The sequence below is a fragment of the Chrysemys picta genome, chromosome 10, assembly GCF_011386835.1.
Source record: "Chrysemys picta bellii isolate R12L10 chromosome 10, ASM1138683v2, whole genome shotgun sequence".
Taxonomy (NCBI): Eukaryota; Metazoa; Chordata; order Testudines; family Emydidae; genus Chrysemys; species Chrysemys picta.
In genome coordinates, this window is record NC_088800.1 from 86184656 (window position 1) to 86207842 (window position 23187).

General features: G+C 49.7%; 1 protein-coding gene across 1 annotated transcript in view; it reads left to right on the plus strand.

The window, feature by feature from the left end:
• The window catches only part of CACNG3 (calcium voltage-gated channel auxiliary subunit gamma 3), a 65398-nt gene extending 53179 nt beyond the window's left edge, over nt 1-12219 (plus strand). Inside the window, exons 2-4 of the mRNA XM_065560304.1 lie at nt 3561-3644; nt 7211-7351; nt 10688-12219. Of these exons, the coding sequence (XP_065416376.1) occupies nt 3561-3644; nt 7211-7351; nt 10688-11199 (737 nt within the window). The 3' untranslated portion in view covers nt 11200-12219. The remainder of the gene's footprint in view (nt 1-3560; nt 3645-7210; nt 7352-10687) is intronic.
• The last annotated feature ends 10968 nt before the right edge of the window (nt 12220-23187 follow it).

Consider the following 23187-nt stretch of genomic DNA (forward strand, 5'->3'; position numbering starts at 1 on the left):
TGGTGTGCGGTTGCTGGTGAGTATTTGCTTCAGGTTGGGGGGCTGTCTGTAAGCGAGGACTGGTCTGTCTCCCAATTGGAGTTCGCAGGACCTTTTGTTTGTTTAAAGTTTAACTGAATTTATCTAAACAAAAAAAAATGTATTTTAGGCAAAGGTTTGGCCCAGACTTTATTTTATTCAAATAGGTTCCCGTGTATCTCCAGCAGACATATGCTCAGGATCACGGGCAGTGCGTGAACAACGCGTTCGGGGAGGCTAGTCCCCTGCCCTGCTCCTACTGCCCGGGGTTTAGCCTCCACTGCCCATGCCCAGGATCCCGGTCTCCCTGTCTGTCCAGTCACACAATGCGTTTGCAGGTCAGCAGATCAAAGGTGCTCCTCTTTAGTAGCTAGGGCAAAGAGGCCACGCTGTGAGGAAGAGGGGCTGATCTCTTTGAATGGTGGTGTGCCTCCAGGCACTAGCAGCCGCTTGGCAATCAGTGTCTTTGTTAGGTTATCTAGCAGAGCAGTCCAGAACTTAGCCTGGAAGGAGATGACATTAACCTCCCAGTCAGATGGGCACAGTGGCAGGGCAAAGCCTGGGAAAGTTTTCCCAAGGGGTAACAGATGGGCTCATAACTTTCAGGGCTTTCTATTCAAATGAGAGAATTTGGAGTGAAAGGGCTGGGAGGATTTTATCGACAGGCACATTGAATGATTCTCCACCAAAAACCCAATGATGGATTTGCCCGAAGCGGGTGGGCAGTGAGAGCAAATTGTTGCCTGGCCTGCTTTATTTGAGCCTAAAGGAAGAAAATGAATGTTCATTCATGCCCTTGTGTCCATCAGACAGTGTGTCAATGCTGGAACAGCATGCTTTGCGCCGGCCGGCTTTCAAGACAAGTGCATCTGTCTGTCACACAGGGAGGAAAGTGAGACAGGCTGTCCATAACTGCGGAATAACAACAGGGCTGAGAATGTTTCAGAGCAGCGGCCGTGTTAGTCTGTATCCACAAAAAGAACAGGAGGACTTGTGGCACCTTAGAGACTAACACATTTATTTGAGCATAAGCTTTCGTGGGCTACAGCCCACTTACAACGATGCAACCACTGTGCAGCACAGCTGGCCAGACAGAGGGCAAACCGCTCAGGTTAGATCCATTACACAGGCCAGCTAATCCCGTAGGGGATCAGTAAAGATCGCAGCGCCTGGGACTATTAAAAGAAATAAGCACAGTTTACATTTATACTGTGACTTTCAATATCCCAGTGCAGGGGCGCTGGGGGTTCTCAGAGCCATTGAACCGAACTGCCTATGATGGAAACGACTTCAAGTCGGGGGTGCGGCAGCCCCCCCCCAGCACCTCTAGTTTCAGCACCTATGTCCCAGCAAGCTTTGCAGAATAATTACAGGAATTGCTTCCTCCTCAGGGGTGGGGGACACAGCCCACAGCACTGCCAGCCATGAGCGCAGGAAAGGGGTCGGGCAGGCAGAGCGTGGTACCCAGTTACCCTTGCAGAGGAATAGCTGGTGCACAGAACGTCATCACTCCGATTGCTGCTCCGGTTCAGGGGCTTGCTGAAGGGAAAGCAAATTTTCCCTGAAAGTCCCTGATCCGAACCCAGCCTGGCTCGATACCGACTAGTCGCAGGTGATCACTGACAGCAAACGGTGGGAGCTTCCTGTAGCAAACAGGCCTTCCTCTCACTGGGGGAGTCGACATGTAATTTCAGAGAGCAACACGTTCTGATGGTCAACTCCACCCGTTCCAGGAGCCTAGGAAAAGCATGGAGCCACGGGGGTCTCCGCTGCCCCAGCGTGACCCTGTGCGGGTGCGGCTGCTGTGGAAGTGACGAAGGGTCAGCACTACAGCCAAGGACATAAAGCTGGGAAGAGTTAAATCTGTCAGGCTTCCCTGCAGACACAGCTAGGTCACAGGAGTGTCCCTGGAAATGACGGAGCAAAGTGAATTCACGGGAATCGAGCACAGTGCAGCAAATCCCACCCAAGAGCAGAGATCTCCAGTGGGGAAGTGGAACGCCTCAGCTCTGACGACCTCCCCAGAGTGCAAGGGAGGGGAGGGAAGGATTGGACGTCACACGACAAGTGGGGCATAGGGGGCTGCAGCTGCGTGAGATGCCTGGTGTGAGCATACCTGTGTGTCCTTCCCCATAGCTCTTTCCCAGCACCAGCTCCTAGCTGCTCCGGTGTCCACGTTTGGGTCTGGGTCAGTGGGTGCTTGTGCAACGCACAGAACTCTGGGAGCCCATCGGAGTGGGGGGTGTTGGGTGCCTTGCCTTCGGGGAGCACCCACAGAGGGGTGGGAGGGAGCCAGGAATCTGCGAGCCTGTCAGGAGAGGGGTGGGAAGGAACGTGGGGAGAGTTCGGGTGCTCATGGGTGCTGTGATGGCAGATGGTGGGTGCCACTTTTAACCTTCAGCCTTTTCTTGTGTGTGAGACTCCTGAGTGCCAATAATAAAGGGTTCAGAATAGGAGCAGATCCTGCCCTGGTTAGCTCCTGGCCCTGCTGAGTGAAATGGAAACGCTGGGTGCTCCAGAGGTCCGTTGACACCCAACCTTTATTTGCTGGGAAGCTGAAGTTTACTGAGGAGCTCTCAGTGGGATGGAGCTCAGCGATGGGCAGTTTAGAATTGCCAGCCATGGCTCAGACCTGGGCCGCACGGGGATGAGCGAGAGGCCAGAGGCCTGTGGTAAAGGATCTTTGTGCAAGGATCCTGGGGCTTAATGAATCCTCGTCTAGCGATTCCAGTGGCTGGAATTCCACGAGGGACTAGCCAGTGTCACAACCCGGCCCACCTGCTCGGTGGCTGTTCGTTAGCTGACCCACCGCTAGGCAGCGGGATGTCGTAACAGAGTGCGGACGTGACTAAGGGGAAGGTTTTCAAGACCGCCAAGACAGGTTGCTATTTGTAGCACAGCAGGCTGTGTTGCCTTGGGAAACAATCACAACCCCAACCCTGCCAGGAATGTCCAAAAGTTACTATCTCCTAGTGGCCAATAGCCGCATGAGGAACCAGGGTAGCCTGCCCCATGGACAGAAGGCAGTTGAACGCCAGATCTTGGGGGATGCCTCCTAGGCCAAGCCCTCCAGGGAGGGGAGAAGTTTTAAAGTCAAATCCTCAGACATGGGCTGCCGAGGCAGCCCTGGAGCCTGGTTCCCTGGATAGCTCAGCTGCTGGTGTTAAACCCAGAGGGAAGCCATCCAGATGGAAGCTGTGTGTAGTGGGGAGGTGGCTTTGTGGACCTTCCATTGCGCCTTCTCTGCTCATCCCCAGAGTGGGTTTCGAACCCTCCTTGAGCCAGCTGGAGGGGGGAAGGGATAGCTCATTCAGTGGTTTGAGCATTGGCCTGCTAAACCCAGGGTTGTGAGTTCAATTCTTGAGGAGGACACTTAGGGATCTTGGCCAAAAATCAGTACTTGGTCCTGCTAGTGAAGGCAGGGGGCTGGACTCGATGACCTTTCGGGGTCTCTTCCAGTTCTATGAGATAGGTATATCTCCTTATATTATTTTTATCTTGAAAACACCACTGATGCGCCCATTGGGTTTGTGTTTCCTTAGGAACATTCCGAGGAGTGTGTAAAAAAATCGATCATTTCCCGGAAGATGCGGATTATGAGCAAGACACGTCCGAGTACCTCCTACGTAAGTCTGTGTCTACACTCGGCCCATTGCGATGCTGCTTGTTCCCTCCCGGCGTGCACTCAGACCCTCGAGTGAGAGCAGCAGCTCTACGAATCTGGAGAGAGAGTATATGAAATATTACTATCACTCTCCAAAACGGTGACTCCCTCCCTGAATGCTGGCCGTTCCTTTCATTCCCATAATATACAGACACACGCTGGCATCAGCTCTGCCTCTACCACTCGGTGGCGCTGCCTGGGATGCCCATACCTGGCCAGGAGCTGTGCTTTCTGCTGCTTGAACCAACACCAACAGGTTCTTGCCATCTGATTATAGCTGCAGACCAGCAAAGGTCCTTCTACGGTTCATGCCTCCTGACCAGAGTAAATGGCACCTTCTGTTTGTTGGTGTAATGATGTCACATCCGATGAGCATCTTTAAGCATCTTTCTCCTTTGTCCCCGTTCAAATCTGTCCCGCCCTTTCCCAGGCCCAGTCCTGTAAGATGCCCGGTATCCTTAGCTCCCAGGAAGCCTGCAGCTGCTGCAGCGTCAGGAGTTAGGCCCTGGCAATTTTGCCGCGAGAGGATTTTTTTATTACAGTGATTCCTCTCCTCCTTTGTGTTCTGCGTTTCCGCAGCCGGCTCTGGAAATTGTTGGCATTCAGTGAGGTGAGGATCTAAAGCCTCTGGCATGTCTTCTGCCAACAGCAGTCAATTGCAAGTAGATTGAATGAAAACAGACCTGGCAGACCTCCCAGGAAATGCAGAACACTCCAGCTTTCTGGGGTGCCCTGGCTTTTCACCTGATCAGGAAATCTAGTGTTTATATGAAAGGGACCTAATAGTGGAGGTGGGCCAGATTCTGAGAGAAGGAGCCGTATCCCTTTTACACCTCCACAAATGTGTGTGCAAATAAACATGGAAACACGAACGTGCAAATGGACACCTATGCATTCAACACAGATGCACACAAACTCACAGGTAGATATGCACCCACATGTGCAAAAAAACATTGTAGCTATGTGCACACACTACAAACGCACATGTTCACTCACACATGCACGCCAAACACCCACACACAAGCATGCACAATAGCATAGATATGCACGCACAGCACACTGCAAACATTTTCATTTTAGCAGATTAGCTTTTAACTTCCCCCCCTGCATTTTTTTTCTTTTTAAAGAAGCCTTTTTTAAAAAAACCCAGAATTGCATTTTAATGGGGCTGCTCTATAATCTCTGGATTTATTTTAATGGGCCTAATGGGGAGAAGAGAACCCCAAACCCGAGCACAGCCCATTAAATGCCTTTGCTTTAGCAGCAGATAGTAGTTTGCTGAATTAATTAATGTTGGCCATTTTGAAGGCCTAAACCTTTACAAGTGCAATTAAAAAAGGCAAAAGGGCCTGTTCTCTGTAACTGCCTGGGCTTAATGCCTCCAAAGTTGGTACTGAAATGGCTTGGCTGAAGAGGAAAGGTTTTTTACGTAAAGCCCCAGCTTCTGGAGTCATGTTGTTGTTGGAGAGTCTAAGGTTTCTTTTTTTTTTTTAAGTAAATTTCTAGTCCCCATGTGGAGAAAAGCTGGAAAGCATGCCTGGAATACCCAGAGGGCAAATAAAAAGAACTCCAGATGTGTGCTTTGGTAAAAGCTCTTGATTTCATTTGGGGGGCGGGGGGGATCTGATCCATGATTTTTGAATGCTTGGGGTTGGCAGTACTGCTAGTCTCAGTGCTATCCCCAGTCTCATGAGAAGTGGTGTTTTTCCTAAAGCCCCAGCACCTGGAGTCATGTGACTATACCCGAATATAAGCTTTCAGTTTAAAATAAAAGGTACATTTCTAGCCCTGCTGGCTGTGTGGGAAAAGCTGGAAACCCTGACCCCGAAAGGCTCAAAGCCCAGGAGGCAAATAAAAAGAACCAGACTTGTTTTTAAGACAAATTCATGATTTGAGGGGCCTGACTCATCATTCTGAATGGTGGTCAGGGTTGGCACTGCTGGCTCATGGACCCCGAAGCAGGTCCTGAAGTTGCCTGTCTGCAGCGCTATTTTCCGGGCAGAATTAAAGTCGGGGGTGGGGGCAGCACAGACAGAAGGTCTGTGCACTAACTGGGGAAGGAATGGACTGGGTTTGTCCCAGAGGGCAGTAGCCGGTCCTTTCAGTGTTGATGACCTTAGGCCCCAATCTGGGCAGACCCACTGGCAGCATTGGGACTTTCATTATTATTATTAGAAACCTCATTAGAGACCCTGAGTTATGCTCATAACCCTTTGTGCTGCTCAAGCCGGGCAAAGGGCCAGATTCTGCACAGAAGCAGCCAGCAGGGAATTATCCTTGCAAAGGGGAACTCTCCTTTGGCATAAACCTGGTGGAGTCAGCACCTGCACCAACTGACCCCACCCGACCGTGGCAAAAGGAGTGTGTCCAGAGAAGGGTGTACTGGAGGAAAGTGACCCTCCACTGCTCTGAGCTCCCTTAGTGGCATAAGTTAGAGCAACCTCTAGGCTGCTCTAACTCGCACAATGCTGGCACAGCATCAAGGAGTCATAACCAGCTCGATGCACCTTCAATCCTCCCAGCACCCAAGCGTTTTACTGTACTGAGACCTTCTAGGTCCTGAGCATATATGACTGAAATCAGTGGGAGTCAATGGAAGAAAAAATCAAAGGCACAAATACAAAATGCGGGAAAACTGGCTAGGTGGCAGGGCTGCAGAAAAGGCTCTGGCAGTTAGAGTGGATCACAAATTGAAGATGAGTCAACAATGTGATGTAGTTGTGAGAAAGGCTAATAACACTCTGGGGTGTATTAACAGGAAGGTCATATATAAGACACAGGAGGTAATTATCCCGCTCTACTCAGCAGTGGTGAGCCCTCGGCTGGAATACTGTGTCCAATTTCAGGCACCCCATTTTAGGAAAGATATGGACAAACTGAAGAGAGTCCAGAGGAGAGCAACAAAAATGATAAAAGGTTTGGAAAACCTGACTTATGAAGAAAGGTTAAAAAGAATGGGCACGTTTAGTCTTGAGAAAAGAGGTTTGAGCAGGGACCTGATAACAGTCTTCAAATAGGTTAAGGGCTGTTCTGAAGAGAAGGGGGATCAATTGTTCTCCACCTCCACTGAAAGTAGAACAAGAAGTAATGGGCTTAGTCTGCAGCAAGGGAGATTGAGGTTAGATATTAGGAAAATCTTTCTCACAACAAGGATAGTTAAATACTGGAACAGGCTTCCAAGGGAGGTGGAATCCCCATCACTAGAGCTTTTTAAGAGCAGGTTGGACAAACACCTCTCAAGGATGGTCTAGGTTTACTTGGTCCTGCCTCGGCATGTGGGGAGGAGCTAGATGACCTCTTGAGGTCCCTTCCAGCCCGGTACTTCTCCAGTGTTATGATTCTTGCCATTGATTTTAACGGGAGCAGAATCAGACCCTGCTGGTTTGAACCAGAGATCCAGCCTCCCCATCACTTAGCCGTTCCGTCACTAGTGTCTGATTTGCCAAGGAGCTGCACGTGCGTTTTCACAGGGCCCGTGAGACCGTGTGAATGATGATTGACGGGGCCCTTCTCCTCTCCCCCGGCTAGGTGCTGTGAGAGCATCCAGCATCTTCCCCATCCTGAGCGTGGCCTTGTTGTTCTTTGGGGGCCTGTGTGTGGCCGCCAGCGAATTCTACAAGAGCAAACACAACGTGATTCTCAGCGCTGGGATCTTCTTTGTCTCTGCAGGTAAGTTCCCGCCCGAGTCACAACTGCTCAGGATTTGCATGGCTCCAGCCTCCCAGGATTAGGGCTCCGTCCTCCTGTGTGCTGCACAGGCATCTGGTGAGACGCAGTCCCTACCCAAGCACCTTAAACCCTAAGACAAGGCACAAGAACTGGGTGTGGCACACAAGCCGAGGGAGCGAGGCGGATGAGGTGGGCAGGAATAGGAGTGGGTGGTTGTGTATCTGGTGACAAATTGCAGGGTAGAGGGGAGGCTATTTAAAGGCATAAATAAACCAGACACATTAGTTCTGTCATGTTCCCTGCTGGCCATGTTGTTGTCTCTGGTCGTTCTTGGAGGGCAATTACAGAGGCCTTGCGACAGAAGTGGGCCTTAGGGAAGGGTCTGAAGGAGGAGGAGATTGCTGCTTTACATGTCTGTTTGGGCAGGGGGTCCATGTGTAAGCGGTGGCCATGGAGACCGAACTCCCCTCTTGCCCCGAAGGCAGGGCGGGGTGTTCCTGTCCGGCTCTGCCTCTCTCTTACATCCACGGAGCTCCTGGGAATTAAGGGCTGGGTATGCTCAGACCTCAGCAAGGTCATTGGCCCTCCATCCCCACGGCAGGTGCAGACTAAGTGTCACACCAGTGTCACACCCGTCCCCAAGCAGCCTCATACCAGGGTGCCTCTGCCCTGACAAGAAGCAGTCCCTCCTGGCGAGGCGGCCAGCAAGGGGGCTAATTAATGGGTTTTTCAGTGAGGTCGCCATCAGATGTCATGCAGCAACCTTGGCTCACTACTGGCCTTGTCTGGATTTGAACCATTGACGTAGAGGTGAGAGACTCTGTCTCTCAATTCCCATCATGTCCCTTATGGAAAAGCCCTAAAGCAGCTGGCGGAGATTAAACCAATAGGGTCCTTCAGCAACCAAATCGGGTTCTGTAGAAATTCCCCCATACGTTTATCACACTGAGCTGTGAATGAGCATCTCTCGGGGGCTGGTTTTTTAACCTGTCCCTAGAGCTCTAGGACAGGCTTCAAAAACATACCCGAAGGATCTCCGTCTCCCTGCAGGTCTCTAGGACTCGTCCCAGGAGGGTTCCCCCAGCTTCCAGGCTGGTTGGTACAACACAGGCCAAATTTCCCACAGCAATTAGCCCCCCTCCCCCTGCAGGGTACATCTACACTGCAAAGAGGAACCCACGGCACCAAGTCCCAGAGTCCAAGTCAATGGATTCAGGCTTATGCTGTGGGGCTGTATGGAATCTGCGCTCCGAGAGACCTTCTCCCCTGGGCTCTGGCAGGCCCGAGGGGAAACGTGCACGCTGCTATTGTTAATCCTGCAGCCCAAGCCCTGGAAGCCCAAGTCTGCTGAGCCAAGCTCTGAGATGCCGCAACCCAGGGCTTTCTTTGCCAAGTGGACATCCCCTCAGGTCAGATTTCCAAAGAGCTCCGCCCCCAGGTATGCACCAAAGCAGCCAGATTTTCAGAAGGGATCAGCACGCTGTGGGCTGGGCTTTGGGTCACCGCGGGTGCTGCTGGGTGCTGAGCTCCTGCTGGGAATGCCAAGGGCTGGGAAATGTGGGCATTAGGCAGGTGGACAGTTGCAATCTTCAGAGGCAAACGAGGCTCTCTTGCACAGCGTGTCCCGCCGGGATTCCTCATTTCTGGGTGTGATGTTTCCCGACACTTTAGCTGATTATTTTATGACAATATCTTAGTCTCAAGGAAGTTTTGTTTTGTTTCTTCCCCCAAAGAGACCAGTCAGTTTCCTTCCTTCGGCTGACAGGAGCATGTGATGTAGATGAGAAACCAACCGACAGAACCAAATCGATTCATTAAGTAAATCCGAATGCAAGTGGCTGAGCCTCACTCCAATCCCTGGAAGTACCACACCTGCTCTGCTGTGGAGGCAAAAATTGCTCAGCTCCCCTGTGGAACCTCCAGACTTACTAGAAATTAAAAGGACAGGAGTAATTATTGTCTCCTCCTCCCCCCCACACACGAGCTTAGAGACCCAAAAGGCTGGAGGTTTGGTTCCGAAAAGTCCCTCAGTCCATGTGCTTCTTATGCTGTTATCTGAACTCGCTGAGGGCCAGAGGGGGCCGATGTGGCATGTGCACGTGGAGTCGCACCTCTCCGTGGTGACCTGCAGGAGGCACAATGCTGCCACGAGCCCCCAGCATGCAGGGCTAGCGGTCCCTGCTCGGGCAGCTCACTGGGGGAAAGGCTCCTTGTGCACCCCCTGACCCTGCTCTCTTGTGCAGGGCCTAGACTGTGGAGACGTCTACGCTGCAGCCGGGAGTGTGCTTCCCAGCTCAGGTAGGCAGACACGTTCGAGTTCGGCTTGAGCTAGCACATTGAACGTAGCCGCGTAGCCCAGGGCAGCACATGTGGCACTTGGGCTAGCCCCCCAAGTATGTGCTACGGGGTTCGAGGCCGGTCCGTTCTCAGGAAGCCAGCCCAAGCCCCCCACGTGTGCCACCCCCGGCTCTGCTGCTTGTTTCAGCGTGCGAGCTGGAGAAGAACTAGAGCATCTGTCCACCCAAACTGGGGGACACTCTCCCAGGTGCAGTGTACGCGTGCCCTGTGGCTGGCCCCTATTATGGAAAATAGGCTGGATGTCCCACTAGAAGCTTCCCAGGGTGCCCTGCTTCCCCTCAGGGAGGCAGCCCCCAGGGAGCAGACACTGAGTCTTAGGGTCTTAGCCAGAATCAAGAAATCCTGAGACGCAGGAAAATAAACACACACACCTGCCACCAGTCTCAGTCTTCTGGATTTGGGACAGGCCTGAGCCTGAACGCCAGAGACCAGAAATAAAACATGAGGAGAGCAGGGGAAGTCTCACAATCCCCTCCCTGCTCGGTGTTTGTGGTGTTTGTCCACATTGTGAAACGCTCCAGCCCCAGAGGAAGCCACCTTCCCTAGAAGACAGAACGAACGGGGCTTTCACCCAGGGCTGTCTGATGTCTGACTAGTGGTGGGCCCAGGGTGACAATTCCATTTTGTGACAACATTTGCAGTTTCCAGACTTATTTTTGTTCCACCTCAGACGCTTTCACATAATGGAATTGTCGAGACCTCCATTTCCGGAGAGTAACGGTCTGGCTGTGGTGTCGTCTCTCTCTCATCTTGTCAAGTGACCAGGGAGCTTGCACCTCAGAAACCTACCGAGGAAAACTTGTTAAAACTGCTACGTCTCCACAAAACGTTTTGGCTTTGACGGAAATACACTTAGTCGAAAACGTTCTGAGCCTCTGACCTGCTCTGAATGGGTTAGAGATGTTCTATTAGCCCAGCGACTTATGCTACTTGTAAAGGGAGCCCATCCTTCCTTCTCTCTCTCTCTCTCTCTCTCAGGTCTCAGTAACATAATCGGGATTATAGTCTATATCTCGGCGAACGCTGGGGACCCGGGGCAGAGCGACTCCAAGAAGAGCTACTCGTACGGCTGGTCCTTTTACTTTGGCGCCTTGTCATTCATCATCGCCGAGATGGTGGGGGTGATCGCTGTGCACATGTACATCGAGAAGCACCGCCAGATCCGCGCCAAGTCCCACTCTGAGCTCCTGAAGAAGTCGGCCTTTTCTCGCCTCCCCACCTACCGGTACCGGTTCCGCAGGCGATCCAGCTCCCGCTCCACGGAGCCCAGGTCCAGGGATCTGTCTCCTGTCAGCAAAGGGTTCAGCACCATCCCCTCCACCGACATCTCCATGTTCACCCTCTCCAGGGATCCTTCCAAGGTGACCATGGGGACGCTGCTCAACTCGGAGCGGGATCACACTTTTTTACAGATCCATAATTCCATCCCCAAAGAGTTCAAGGAGTCATTGCACAACAACCCAGCCAACAGACGAACCACACCGGTCTGAGCCAACTCCTCCCCACGCCGCTCAGGCGCTGTGCCAGCCAGGGAAGTAGGGAGAGGCGTTTTGTCTGGCTGCATGACATGATCCTTGTGATGGTGTTATCAGTGAAGCTCCGTTTTTAAAGAACAACCCTAAATGGCTCCCCGCCCCGCCCCACCCCACCCTTTAAATGCCACTTACCAGGCCAGGCCACTGTGTTTATGGTTGAACGGTGTTTGGGCCCCAGAATCCCGCCCCTTTTCCTTCTGTGGTTGGAAAGGGGCATCGGCTTTGCTGTGACTTCCTGGGACCAAGGCCCCTGAGGACTGGCAGGATGGTTTCGAGTGGCCTCTGGGACAGTGACTTCTCAAAGTCACCATTGTTCATGTTGATCATAACAATCACGGTGTTACCTTCGCTGTATGTCCCAATGGCAACATTGGAGACAGCCTTGTTTGTGAGAACCATTAACCCGATAGTTACATTTATGCGAAATTGCCTAGAAGTTCAGGGTACGAAGCACTGAGTCGGCTAACGTAATGAGCGTTCATGTGGCTCAAACATTTTGCCTTGTTGTAATGGATGGAGCGCTTGGGTCTGGGTTTCTTTCTGGCATTTCGTGCATGCATTAAATAGCTTGGAATCCAATTTCTTCATGTTGGGTTGGAAGAAACATCCTTTCAGTAATTTTCTGTGGTTTTGGAAGGGCTTTTGGGGGTGTGTGTAAGGGGGCAGAGTGCATTCCATTCAGATCATGTAAATGGACTAAGAAGCAGATTCCCTCCAATGACTAGTAGCAACTAGACTGCATTTGATTACCCGCTGATGTTAAACTGAAAGAAATAGCTCCCTGAAATTAACACACACACACGCACAAGTGAATGTGTGGGCACAATTAAGGAGGGGATGTTTGGCCTAGTCTTATTTTAGAAGCTGGGTTTGCATCTGAGCCTCTGGCAGTGATCTGCGTGTCACTGGTGTATGAGTCTGTAATGAAGAATGTCTCAATTGACTGGGAGATTAAAGAGAAAAGTAACAATAAAAGTTTGGCGAATCAGTTACTTGGCTAAATGAGCAACTCACTCTCAGGCTGCTACGAACAGCTGGGAAATCGTGAAACGTGTCAAACAAAGCACTTTACAATACAGCCTTGAGCTTTCCTATCAGCACTCCGAAAGGCGCAGCCAAGAGAACGCAAAGGAACATGCGTGTTCTGTAATGCAGGAACACTGCTCAGCAGCAGGTAAATCGCTTCACCATCCCAGGAGGTGCACCCTCAGCTCTTCCAAGCTAAGCGTGGTGCCGAGCCTGCTCAGTGCTTGGATGTGAGCCCACTGCAGCAAGTGGTGGTGGCGAGCTAGGACTTATCAGCAGGTGGCTTCCTGTCTGGGCCCCGCTGTGCTGCTGCAGGTGCGGTACTTCACACTAGGGTTAAATCAGAGGTGGTGACCATTTCTCATCAGTAAAGAGCCCAAGGCAATTTTTGACAAGAGAGGGGATTTTAATCATGGCAACCTGGCCAAATGCCATCACATGCCGCCTCCTGGCTTTCCCCTGCAGTTACATACAATTAAACTATCACATCCTGCTCTGCACTGCTCAACAGCTGCCTTGTGCTGCATTTCAGGGATGGGTGTAACAAGCTCTGTACAGACACAGTCTACAGTGTGTCCTATGGGGCAGAAGCCATTCTAGGGAAGTAAGATTTATTCTGAAGGAGTGAAGAACTGCGCATTGAAGTATTTCATTAGCAAAGCCCTGTCAGGCAAAGCTTCTGAACATTTGCTCCTGGCTCCTCTCAGTGGCTGAAGAAGTGCTGTACACGAAATAGATACACCGCCCTGGCGTGGCTGCTTCTGTGTAGCTGTGCTTGTCTGACACCGATCGTGCCTGCACTCTCTGCGCCGCTGGAAGTGTAGACAGAGCCTGAGGATCTCAAAGGGCGCCCCAAGCTTTAACTGTAAAAGCCCCCCAGCCCCTTGTGAGACAGGAACCTTCCATTGAGGCATGGGGAGGGTAAGTGACTTGCCCAAGGTCACTCAGCAAGTCAGTGGCACAGCTGGGCAGGGAACCCAAGAGGCGTCGTTGCCGATCCCCTGTGGTGACCACTGGACTCACTGCTGTGGAGACTCAGGAAAGAAACTGCCAAAAAGCAACAGTGTAGGGACCTATTTAGACCAGGAGTCTCCCCAGCGCAGCATTCCTGCCTCTTGTGCTGAATGCCTGTCACCTGCTCCTCCTGCTCCAACTTTGGGGCATTTAGTCAGGGTATAGGTAATGAACATCTTCCCCCCACCCATCACTGCCCCAGCAAGCAACCCCCCATCTGCCCACCACAGAAATATACGTAGGGTGAACGACTCAATCACTGCACACAAGTCTGCTCCTTTAACCCAAAGTGGCCAAATGCAGAGTCTGAAGTCCCAGGACACACCCGGCCGCTGCTCTCGCTGTTCTGGCCTGTCTGGATTCCTCCTCCAGATCACGGTCTCCTGGCAGCAGAGGCCATGGTGCCCATGCTTGCTCGTTCCATCTGATGGCAGAAGGAATGCCTCGATTTTCACCGCTGGTGAACTCAGCCACTGAGCGATGTCCATTTACCTGCCAAGGACGCTGCATGGTAGAGGACCGATTGCAGCCGTGCGGGTTTCCTTTTGCTTTACAGCATGGACATAAAAATATGCTGCAAAAAAACCATGGCTCCTTGCCGCTGATGGTCGGGCCCTAGGTGTCAGCGTGCAGATGCTTTACCCAACCTGAACCACTGCAAAGCAGACTTAGAACAGGGCATTGCCTGCTCTAAGGTCAGGCCAAAATGCCATTTTTTCTTAAAGGTGCCAAGTCAGGACGGCCCTGGGACATCGGCTTTGTCTGGGAGCAGGGTAGGGGACTGAATACCCCCAGGCACTCCTGGCCTGGTTCCTTTGCAGAGGAAATGCCATGTTTGTATGCAATAGCAAAATCAGCAGGGACCAATTTTCCTGGCTTCACTTTGTCTGCTGCATTTGACACATCGCTGGGCTTAGAAGTCAGCATTAGAGAGGGCCTCCTCTGAGCTGCCTTTGAAGGGAAGTGCTGGCTGCCTGCACAATGTGACAGCTACAGGAAGGCGAGGACTGACAAAAAAAAAAAAGTTTAGTCTTTAAATGTCAGGGCATGTGTATGCAGCCAGAGAATGGGTTTGAAATGAGCAGCCACCTTGTCTCGCTGGAGCAGAAATCTTCTGATGGAAGCAGTTTCCAAGCAGCTGGCCTCACAATTTGTCACGGCACTTAATTGAAATCTCATTTAACCTTCTGACAAGCACGGCAGGCCTGCTGGAGAGACTTTGTCGGGGGGGGGGGCGGGGGGGGGGGGTTAACAGGGCTTGATTAGGCAGCCCAGAGATTGTGGATCACAGACGGAGTATGTCAATAGCATTCTGGGGTATATTAACAGGAGGGGCACGTGTACGACACGGGAGGGAATTGTCCCGCACTGCTCAGCACTGGAGTACTGTGTCCAAATCTGGGCGCCACATTTTAGGTGAGATGTGGACAAATTGGAAAGCGTCCAGAGGAGAACAACCATAATGAGAAAACCTGAGCTGTGAGGAAAGTTTTAAAAAAATGGCCATGTTTAGTCTTGAGCAAAGAAGACTGAGTTGGGGACCTGATAGCAGTTGTCAAATATCTTACGGGCTGTTCTGGAGAGGACAGCGATCAATTGTTCTCCATGTCCACTGAGAGTAGGACAACAAGTAATGGGCCTCATCTTCAGCAAGGGGGAGTTAGGTTAGCGATTAGGAAAAACTTCTTCTAATTACAAGGTTAGGTAAGCTTTGGAATAGGCTTCCAAGGGAGGTTGTAAAATCCCCGTCATTGGAGGATTTTTAAGAGCAGGCTGGACAAACACCTGTCAGGGATGGTCTAGGTTGACTTGGTCCTGCCTCAGCACCAGGGGCTGGACCCAATGATGTCTTGCGTTCCCTTCCAGCCCTACAGTTCTATTATTCTATTAATCACAGATAACGTGGAGGAAGAGGAACTGTTCCATTTACTTTCCTGCTTTGTTAACAGCAGAACATTGTTTTTCAACCTTTTTTCATTTGCAGACCCCTAGAAAATTCCGAATCAAGGTGCGGACTCCCTTGGAAATCTTAGACACAGTTTGAGGACCCCGCCTAGGGGCTGCGGACCACAGGAAAATGGATCTGATGTGATGTCTGGCTTGCGTGTCCTTTGTAATCTCTGTCAGTACCTCACAGCCGAATTAAGAATGTGCATTTACAGGACACTTCCTCCCTTGCATACTCCCAGTCTGGCTAGAAACAAAAGGCCAGATCCCCAGCATTGTCCTCCCTCTGCTGAAGTCAATGTACACCAGCAACGGATGTTATTGACTAAAGGCTAAACTCTTTTCCTAGACTATTTCTCATTGGTGTACAGGTCACCAGAAGACATTGTGCTAATTTCCAGCCTTAGGAACGGGTCCCTAAGCCGCTTGCTCACAAGACAGAAGCATGGGGGGTGCTAGAAAGGTTGGGACTTGACCCAGAAGCAGGCATGTCTCTTTCCAAACTCCTCACGTTTTGGGTTGTTCTGAGGGGATGGACTCAATTAATCATGTGACGACAGCTCTGGTTATTCGGCTTGTCCGATCAGATTTCTCCGTTTGCACCCCGAGTGTTGCAGAATGTTTGTGTGGTTTTGTTCAGCAGCTCACAGAAACGAAAGATGGAAAATCTGATGAGGCCAGTTGGTTCCGCTCCCTGGTCCTTACTTTGCATTTTGTAATGTTCTGTCCAGGGTTAGCTCTTAACGTCTCCAGCAAAGGAGCCTCCGCCCTTCCCCTGGGAGACTGTCCTACTCCTCGCAGGATTTGTTCACAGCAAATTTCCCCTGACATTCAACCTAATTTTTCCTTTCTTTAATTTCCTCTGGTGACCCCTGTGCTCCACACTACAGAATGACTCCGCTTGCTACTCACACCCTTCAGACATGTGCCGGAATTGTCTCCTGTGCCTCGTTAGGCATCACTTAGCCAAGGGGACACATTCAGCTTTGAGTTTTTCCCCAACCTCTCCAGCCCTGCATGATTTTTGTTGTTCTTCTCTCACTCTCTCTATGCTTTCTCCGGATCTTCTTAAGAGCAGACTTTTCCTGGTTAATTCACAGATCTGGGGTGAACTCCTGGCAAAGGAAACTTGTGCACATACGAGCTGAATAAAGAGTCAACAAACTGCCTTCCTGGTGAGAAATCTACATGACTTGCTACTCGTGCACCTGCGTCCCACTTGACTGATTTGAAAAATCAAACCCATTCTTGACATCCACAGAGCGCAATTGTCCTTTGGTGTATCGCCCAGCCGGCTGGGAGAACAGGACAATGTTTTTTATGTGCAACCAGCTACATAAGAATCTGATGCTAAGGATGTATTTTACTTAGGCTGTTGAGTGTTGCTATGTTCAGAGAGCCCTGGTTAGCATCTCATTGTTAGCGCTGCATACAGAAGAGTCCCTCGAAGAGCTATTCAAACAATCTAAAGAGAGAGAAGTTTTTACAATAAAAGATCATGATTACAAGTGGCTTTAGACTATGTAAAGATTTTTTTGTCTTCATTAAGGTTTATTTGCTACCAGTGCAATGATTTTTTTGTGTAAGAAGAACTATTCAGATGCTAATTAGGCCTCTTAATTGCAGTAGTCGCTGATTGCATGTATTAAAAACAGTTGAGGAAGTGTAGCAATTAGATCTTGGGGAAATATTTAAAAACAAAGGAATGAAAAGACTTACAGTGAAAAAAGACACAGAAGAAGGAAGCATCTTAATTTACCTGCCGTGTAATAGTCTGAGGACAGAGGCTTTGCGCAATTTCTTTCATTGGGCGGTTGGTTATGTGACACCTAAGGAAATCTTACATTATTTATTTATTTCAGTTGACACAGGCGCCGATCTTAGCTCTACACGCCCTTGACAAATATTTAAAATTCAATCCTTATCAATAATAAATCCACAATTTGGCACAAGGACAGTCATCATGCTTAAATATAAACTGCTTAAGAAAAACATTTTCTTCAGCCTTTGAGGGTCCGTAATGGGGGTGAGTTTTGTGACGAGGGGATTTCCAAGGGACCGGAATGGCCTGCGGAAAAGGTTGGTTACACAGAGACTGAAGTCATGAGTGGGGGTGGAAGCCCTTGTGCTAAACTAAAAGGTCCTTCATTTGGGATAGCCACAATTGGGTGCCATTCACTACCGGGATAAATCGACCTAAATTACGGTACTTTATATTTATGAATAAATTATGTTATTCATGAAGCTGGCATTGACGTAGCTTAGGTCGACTTACCCTGGTGTCGTCACTACGCTCTGTTGATGGGAGATGCTCTTCGATTGACTTTCCTTACTCTTCTTGAAGATCTGGAGTACCGGGGTGGACCGGAGAGCGATCTGCCATCAATTTAGCGGGTCTTCACTAGACCCGCTAAATCAATCCTTGCTGCATCGATTGCAGCAGCATCGATCTCCCCATCATGGAGACAAGCCTTTAGGCCTGGTCTACGTTACAGCTGCCGGTCGATCTAAGCTACACAATTTGAGTTATGTTAGTAGCACAACTAAGCTACATAGACTTGAGATCTACTTACCGCGGGGTCCACACTACACTATGGGATGGGAGACGCTCTCCCGCCGACATTGCTTCCGCCTCTCGTTGAGAATTGATGTCTTCACTAGACCCGCTCAATCAATGCCGCTGCATCGATTGCAGCAGCGCCAATTTAGCTCCGTAATGAAGACAAGCCCTTGGGAATGGAGTTGCCATAATGATCACAGCATGAGACTGCTGATGTGGTTGACACACTTGGCCCATATAAGGCAGAGGAATGGGGCAAAATGACCTCTTTGGAGAAAAATATAACCCCCCCCCCGCCCCCAAACCGGTTCCAGAAACTCAAACTGTGAAATACTGGAAATCTTGCTCACACACAGACATACACATGTGTGTGCCCACACACACACACACACACACACACACACACACACACACACAAAAGCATCCTGTTCGCCCAATATTTTCACCCAGCTTCCTGACCAATGAAGTTCGGGTAAGTTTAGACAAGCTTTGAAAAAGGCGCCAAACCTTTTGGAAGGTGTCACGGTTACCGGGCAAGCTGTGCTCTAGACTCCTTTTAATCGCTCTTGAGCTCACTCTTCTGTGGGAGGAATCATCTGGCCCTACCACTCCTCGAGCGGGTCTCTGGGCTGCAGCTGCCTGCTTACCAACCCCGATAACACAACAGGCCCACCTGCGTTTGGCACGTGTATGCCCTTTTCCTCTGGGAGCTTGTGACCAGAGGCTGATTCAAGTGACTCAAAAGCAGATTTTTCAGAACAAAGCATTATTTTGTGCCACTTTATGGTCACGTCCTGCAACTATGCAGTTGGGCACGCTTTAGACACATACTATACGTCCCACTAAGAGTGCAGATAGAGCTCCCACACAAATATTGCACTGGCCATGGTATATTGCACAAAGGGTTGTACCAGGTGCCAAACTGAAACGGGAGGGCGGACACTGGTCAGAGCGATCTGTCCTTTAGCCAGGGGCGTAAGCTGATGGTTCCCAGGCAGCTGTCCCGCCAGTAGGCGGAGTCACAGGACTCAGCTGTCTTGTTAAAGGGATAGAGGTTATCGTTCTCCAGTCTGAGCTTCTCGAGCTCTCCTTTGTAGATCAGTGCAGCCTGCAATCAGATGCTTTACGTGAAGGCCCAGCTCACTGCAGGCCATTCAAGACTCCAGGTCAGTCAGGTTACCATCTGCAAGAGGCCTGTTGGTGCCGGGATCCAGGAGATCCCCATTCTGCTCAAAACTGGCTCTCTGTCCCAGACTGCCTGGAAAAGAACCCTGGGGCCACACTGGAAGCCATGCAACGAGCCCACATAACTTCAGCATATGAAGACTCACTGTTACCTCGGCTAGCAAGAGTGGAATATAAAATAGGGAAAAGCTGAACTAAATTAGAACCCTGCCAGCAAATCCAGCCCAGTTCCTCAGATATTCTAACAAACCTGCCTAGCCTACAATCTCCAAAAATCTCATCTCACTGACAGGATCAATGCACTTAGAGAACCTCTTTTAAGTAAATCATTAGAGACTCTGATCATAGAAACTTTGATATGCTGCAGGTTGAAAGCCACACTGAATCCTTCATTCAATATTCACTCCTGCCTTGGTCTTGTTCATTTCAAAGGCGACAGTCCCTGTTACAATTTTATCTGCTAGGAATTTGAATACACTGATGGAATTCTTGTTCCAGCTGTTCCTCAATAAAGTTAAAGTCAAGCACCAAACAAACGGCCATAACTTTTGTATTGTCCTCCTGATGAGTTTGCCAAAACAACTGAAAGCAGCAAAAAAACGTCTTTTCCTCCATGATTTTTGTACATATTTTGCATTTCAAGCAGGGAGACATTTTCATTGATACATTTCTGAAAAGCAAAGTAGAGCTCTGAGTGATTCACTGGCTAGTTCAGCCATGCCAGCCAGGCTCCTCGCGCAGGAAAAGGAGGGCTTCAATGAGGTATATTCTTATTCAAAAATCTAATCAGGTGGATTTTTTATTGTTTTGCTTGGAGTGTTTGCTTGCTTACTATGGGGGGTTGATTTTTAAATTAACTTAATTGCACCCAAAACAAATTAAATAAGAACACCGTAGCTACTGTATCGGAACATATCAATGCACCATCTACCCTGGTATCCTGTCACTTGATCATAACCAATGGCACAAAATGCAGAGGAAGGTGTAAATCATCAGCAACTTGCAAGATTGAGGTCTAAATTAGTGATACTTTACTGTGGGTGCAGCAATTTCTTCCTGACCTTAGCTAAGGCTCAGCTGGTGCCCTGAAGCATGGAAATTAATACTCTTTACGTTTTCATCTGGGCTTGTGTAACTCGATCTGATGAGATTCAACAATCTGATGAGGTCCAACAAGGACAAGTGCAGAGTCCTGCACTTAGGATGGAAGAATCCCAGGCACTGCTCAGGCTGGGGACTGACTGGCTAAGCAGCAGTTCTGCAGAAAAGGATCTGGGGATTACAGTGGACAAGAAGCTGGATATGAGTCAGCAGTGCGCCCTTGTTGCCAAGAAGGCTAATGGCATATTGGGCTGCATTAGTAGGAGCATTGCCAGCAGATCAAGGGAAGTGATTATTCCCCTCTATTCGGCACTGGTGAGGCCACATCTGGAGTACTGTGTCCAGTTTTGGGCCCCCCCACTACAGAAAGGATGTGGACAAATTGGAGAGAGTTCAGTGGAGGGCAACGAAGATGATTAGGGGGCTGGGGCACATGACTTACGAGGAGAGGCTGAGGGAACTGGGGTTATTTAGACTGCAGAAGAGAAGAGTGAGGGGGGATTTGATAGCAGCCTTCAACTACCTGAAGGGGGGTTCCAAAGAGGATGGAGCTCAGCTGTTCTCAGTGGTGGCAGATGACAGAACATGGAGCAATGGTCTCAAGTTGCAGTGGGGAAGGTCTAGGTTGGTTCACTAGGAGGGTGGTGCAGCACTGGATTGGGTTACCTAGGGAGGTGGTGGAATCTCCATCCTTACAGATTTTTAAAGCCCGGCTTGACAAAGACTTGGCTGGGATGATTTAATTGGGGTTGGTCCTGCTTTGAGCAGGGGGTTGGACTGGATGACCTCCTGAGGTCTCTTCCAACCCTGATATTCTATGAACTCCAGATACTGTTCTTTTTTAACACAATTGTCTAATCCTTTAAAAAAAAAGTAGTAAGCTATTTGCCTCAATAATAAAGTTGGATAACTGGTCTTTATAAGCTCTATATTTTATACATGTGAAGTTTGAAACAACTGTTCATGCTAATAATTTCTGTTAATATTTCTGTTAAAATCCATTAAAAATACCCATCTCCTCAAAGCGACAAGTATTCGTATTAAAAGTCCCTGGCAATTAAAGCTGAATTATGCACAGCCTGATATAAGATACTTGGTGTTTTTTCCCCTCAAGCACTTTAGAATAAACTATCACTATTAGTGATTTGCAAACATCTTTTTAACGAAGCTGGCTATTAATACAGACAGGTTCGTTTTCTTTAGACAGATATCGTAGAAAGTGGCATGATTGAGTTGCTTCATTTAAAGTAACAATTCATAAATGCATGCTGCACGCTTCCAGACTAGCATTATCAAACACAAAGGATTTGATGTAATGGCTTAACAAAATTTTCTACTAATTATTTTGTTGGGATCAGAGGTGCTTTATTATGAACTGGACCAAAGAAGCAAACATTAAAGGGATCCCCTAGATCTGTTTTCAACAGCTGGATAAGTAATAAGTACATATATACACGGTAGCCATGTTAGGAACAGCCCGCTAAGTCCAGTTTTACTTATCCCACCTTCCTGTTTTTTCTGCATGTCTTTCTATTTCTTCCTTTTCCACAAGCAAACACAGTTACCCCTGGAATTGGTTCCTACGCTTTCCTGGTCTTCCTCCCACGTTTATTACCCTTGGTCTGAAGAAGGGTTGTCAGAAGTTCCTGGTTACAGTGGTTCTAACTAAAAAGTTAGCCTTTCTCACAGCCTTATTACCACAGGTGGTTGATAGGAGATGGTGCTTTCTTCTTCCTGTCACATGGTCTTCTCCCTGGTGCAAAATACAGCCTAAAAATCCAACCTGGCCCTTGGGAATATCCTCTCCTATGGGCATGGATGATTGAGTAAAGGATCACAGCTGGAGCAAATCCTTTAAATCCCCTCTCAGGGCCCTGCCGAACAAGGTCACCATTCGCTTTGGTTTCAGTGGAGCTAGGCTTGTCTGGAGTGGTAGGAGTGGAAACCAAGCAAACATTTGGCAGGCAGAGCCATGCAGGCATGGAGTGAGCTTTCAGCAGGACTGGTACACTGGCAGTGCCTAGTACAGTGAGTGAACTATAGAACTTACTCCAGAACTGGTGACGTCATTCCAGCGAGCTACAGAATTCACCCAGCCGGGTTTACTCAGCAACCCTGCGGGGGCCAAGTGCAGGGCAGGCTGTTCAGAGCTCCAGGGATTCTGCTCTCTCCCTGGGGATTTATGTACCTGCGCCAGCTTGTGCTTTCAGGTGAAATCCCCTTGCCTTCCCCTTAGCCTGGCTTGGAGCTGTTTGCATGTGTTCAAATGTAAAACTCCAAGGGAAGTTGTGGGGCCATGAACTGCAGCAAAAAGAAACGGAGCGAGAGGCTCCCATGGGCTCCTGTGAGAACAAAGCTGAGTGCAGTGCAGCTCCAGTGAACGGTGCCCGGTCCACGCAGGCTGGAGAGCAGCTCTCTCTGGAGGCTCGCAATGCAGCAAAGCCAGCACGGCAAGAATCTCTCACACAGAGCCCAGGGTGACCAGACAGCCAGTGTGAAAAATCGGGATGGGGGTGGGGGGGCAATAGGTGCCTATATAAGACAAAGCCCCAAATATCGGGACTGTCCCTATAAAATCGGGACGTCCGGTCACCCTAAGCCCCGGAGGGATCTGCTTTTGGGTGCAGCACACGCCAGCCGCATCCTTGTCGAACGCCGAGCCTGAGCGTGGTGCGGCTGACACTGTCACCGTGTGGTGACACTGCATTGGGGGGGTGGAGGGGCTGCATTGTGACTGGCCTGTGACGTTACGTGCCATCGTGACAGAGAGAGTTGGTCAAAGTTTTAAATGGAGACATTTCAAAACTGGAAAAAGAAATTGAGAAAATGTTCTATGAATTCCGTGTGCAGTTTCTCCGGTTGAGGTTTGTGTTTTTTAACAGCTGTAGAACTATTTGAATATTTTTTAATTGGGGGAGGGAATATTTCAAAAACACTTTTGCAAATGTTTCCCCTTTTTTGCTCAGCTCTACATGGAGCCGTCACCCCAGCACCACTAAGAGCATGGCAGCCTGGAGTGAGGCCGAGTGGCCTCCCTCTGAGCGGGAGAGCGAGGGACCATTACACAGCCCTTCTGCCATAGTGGCCAACGTGCGCTCTAGGTACGGCTG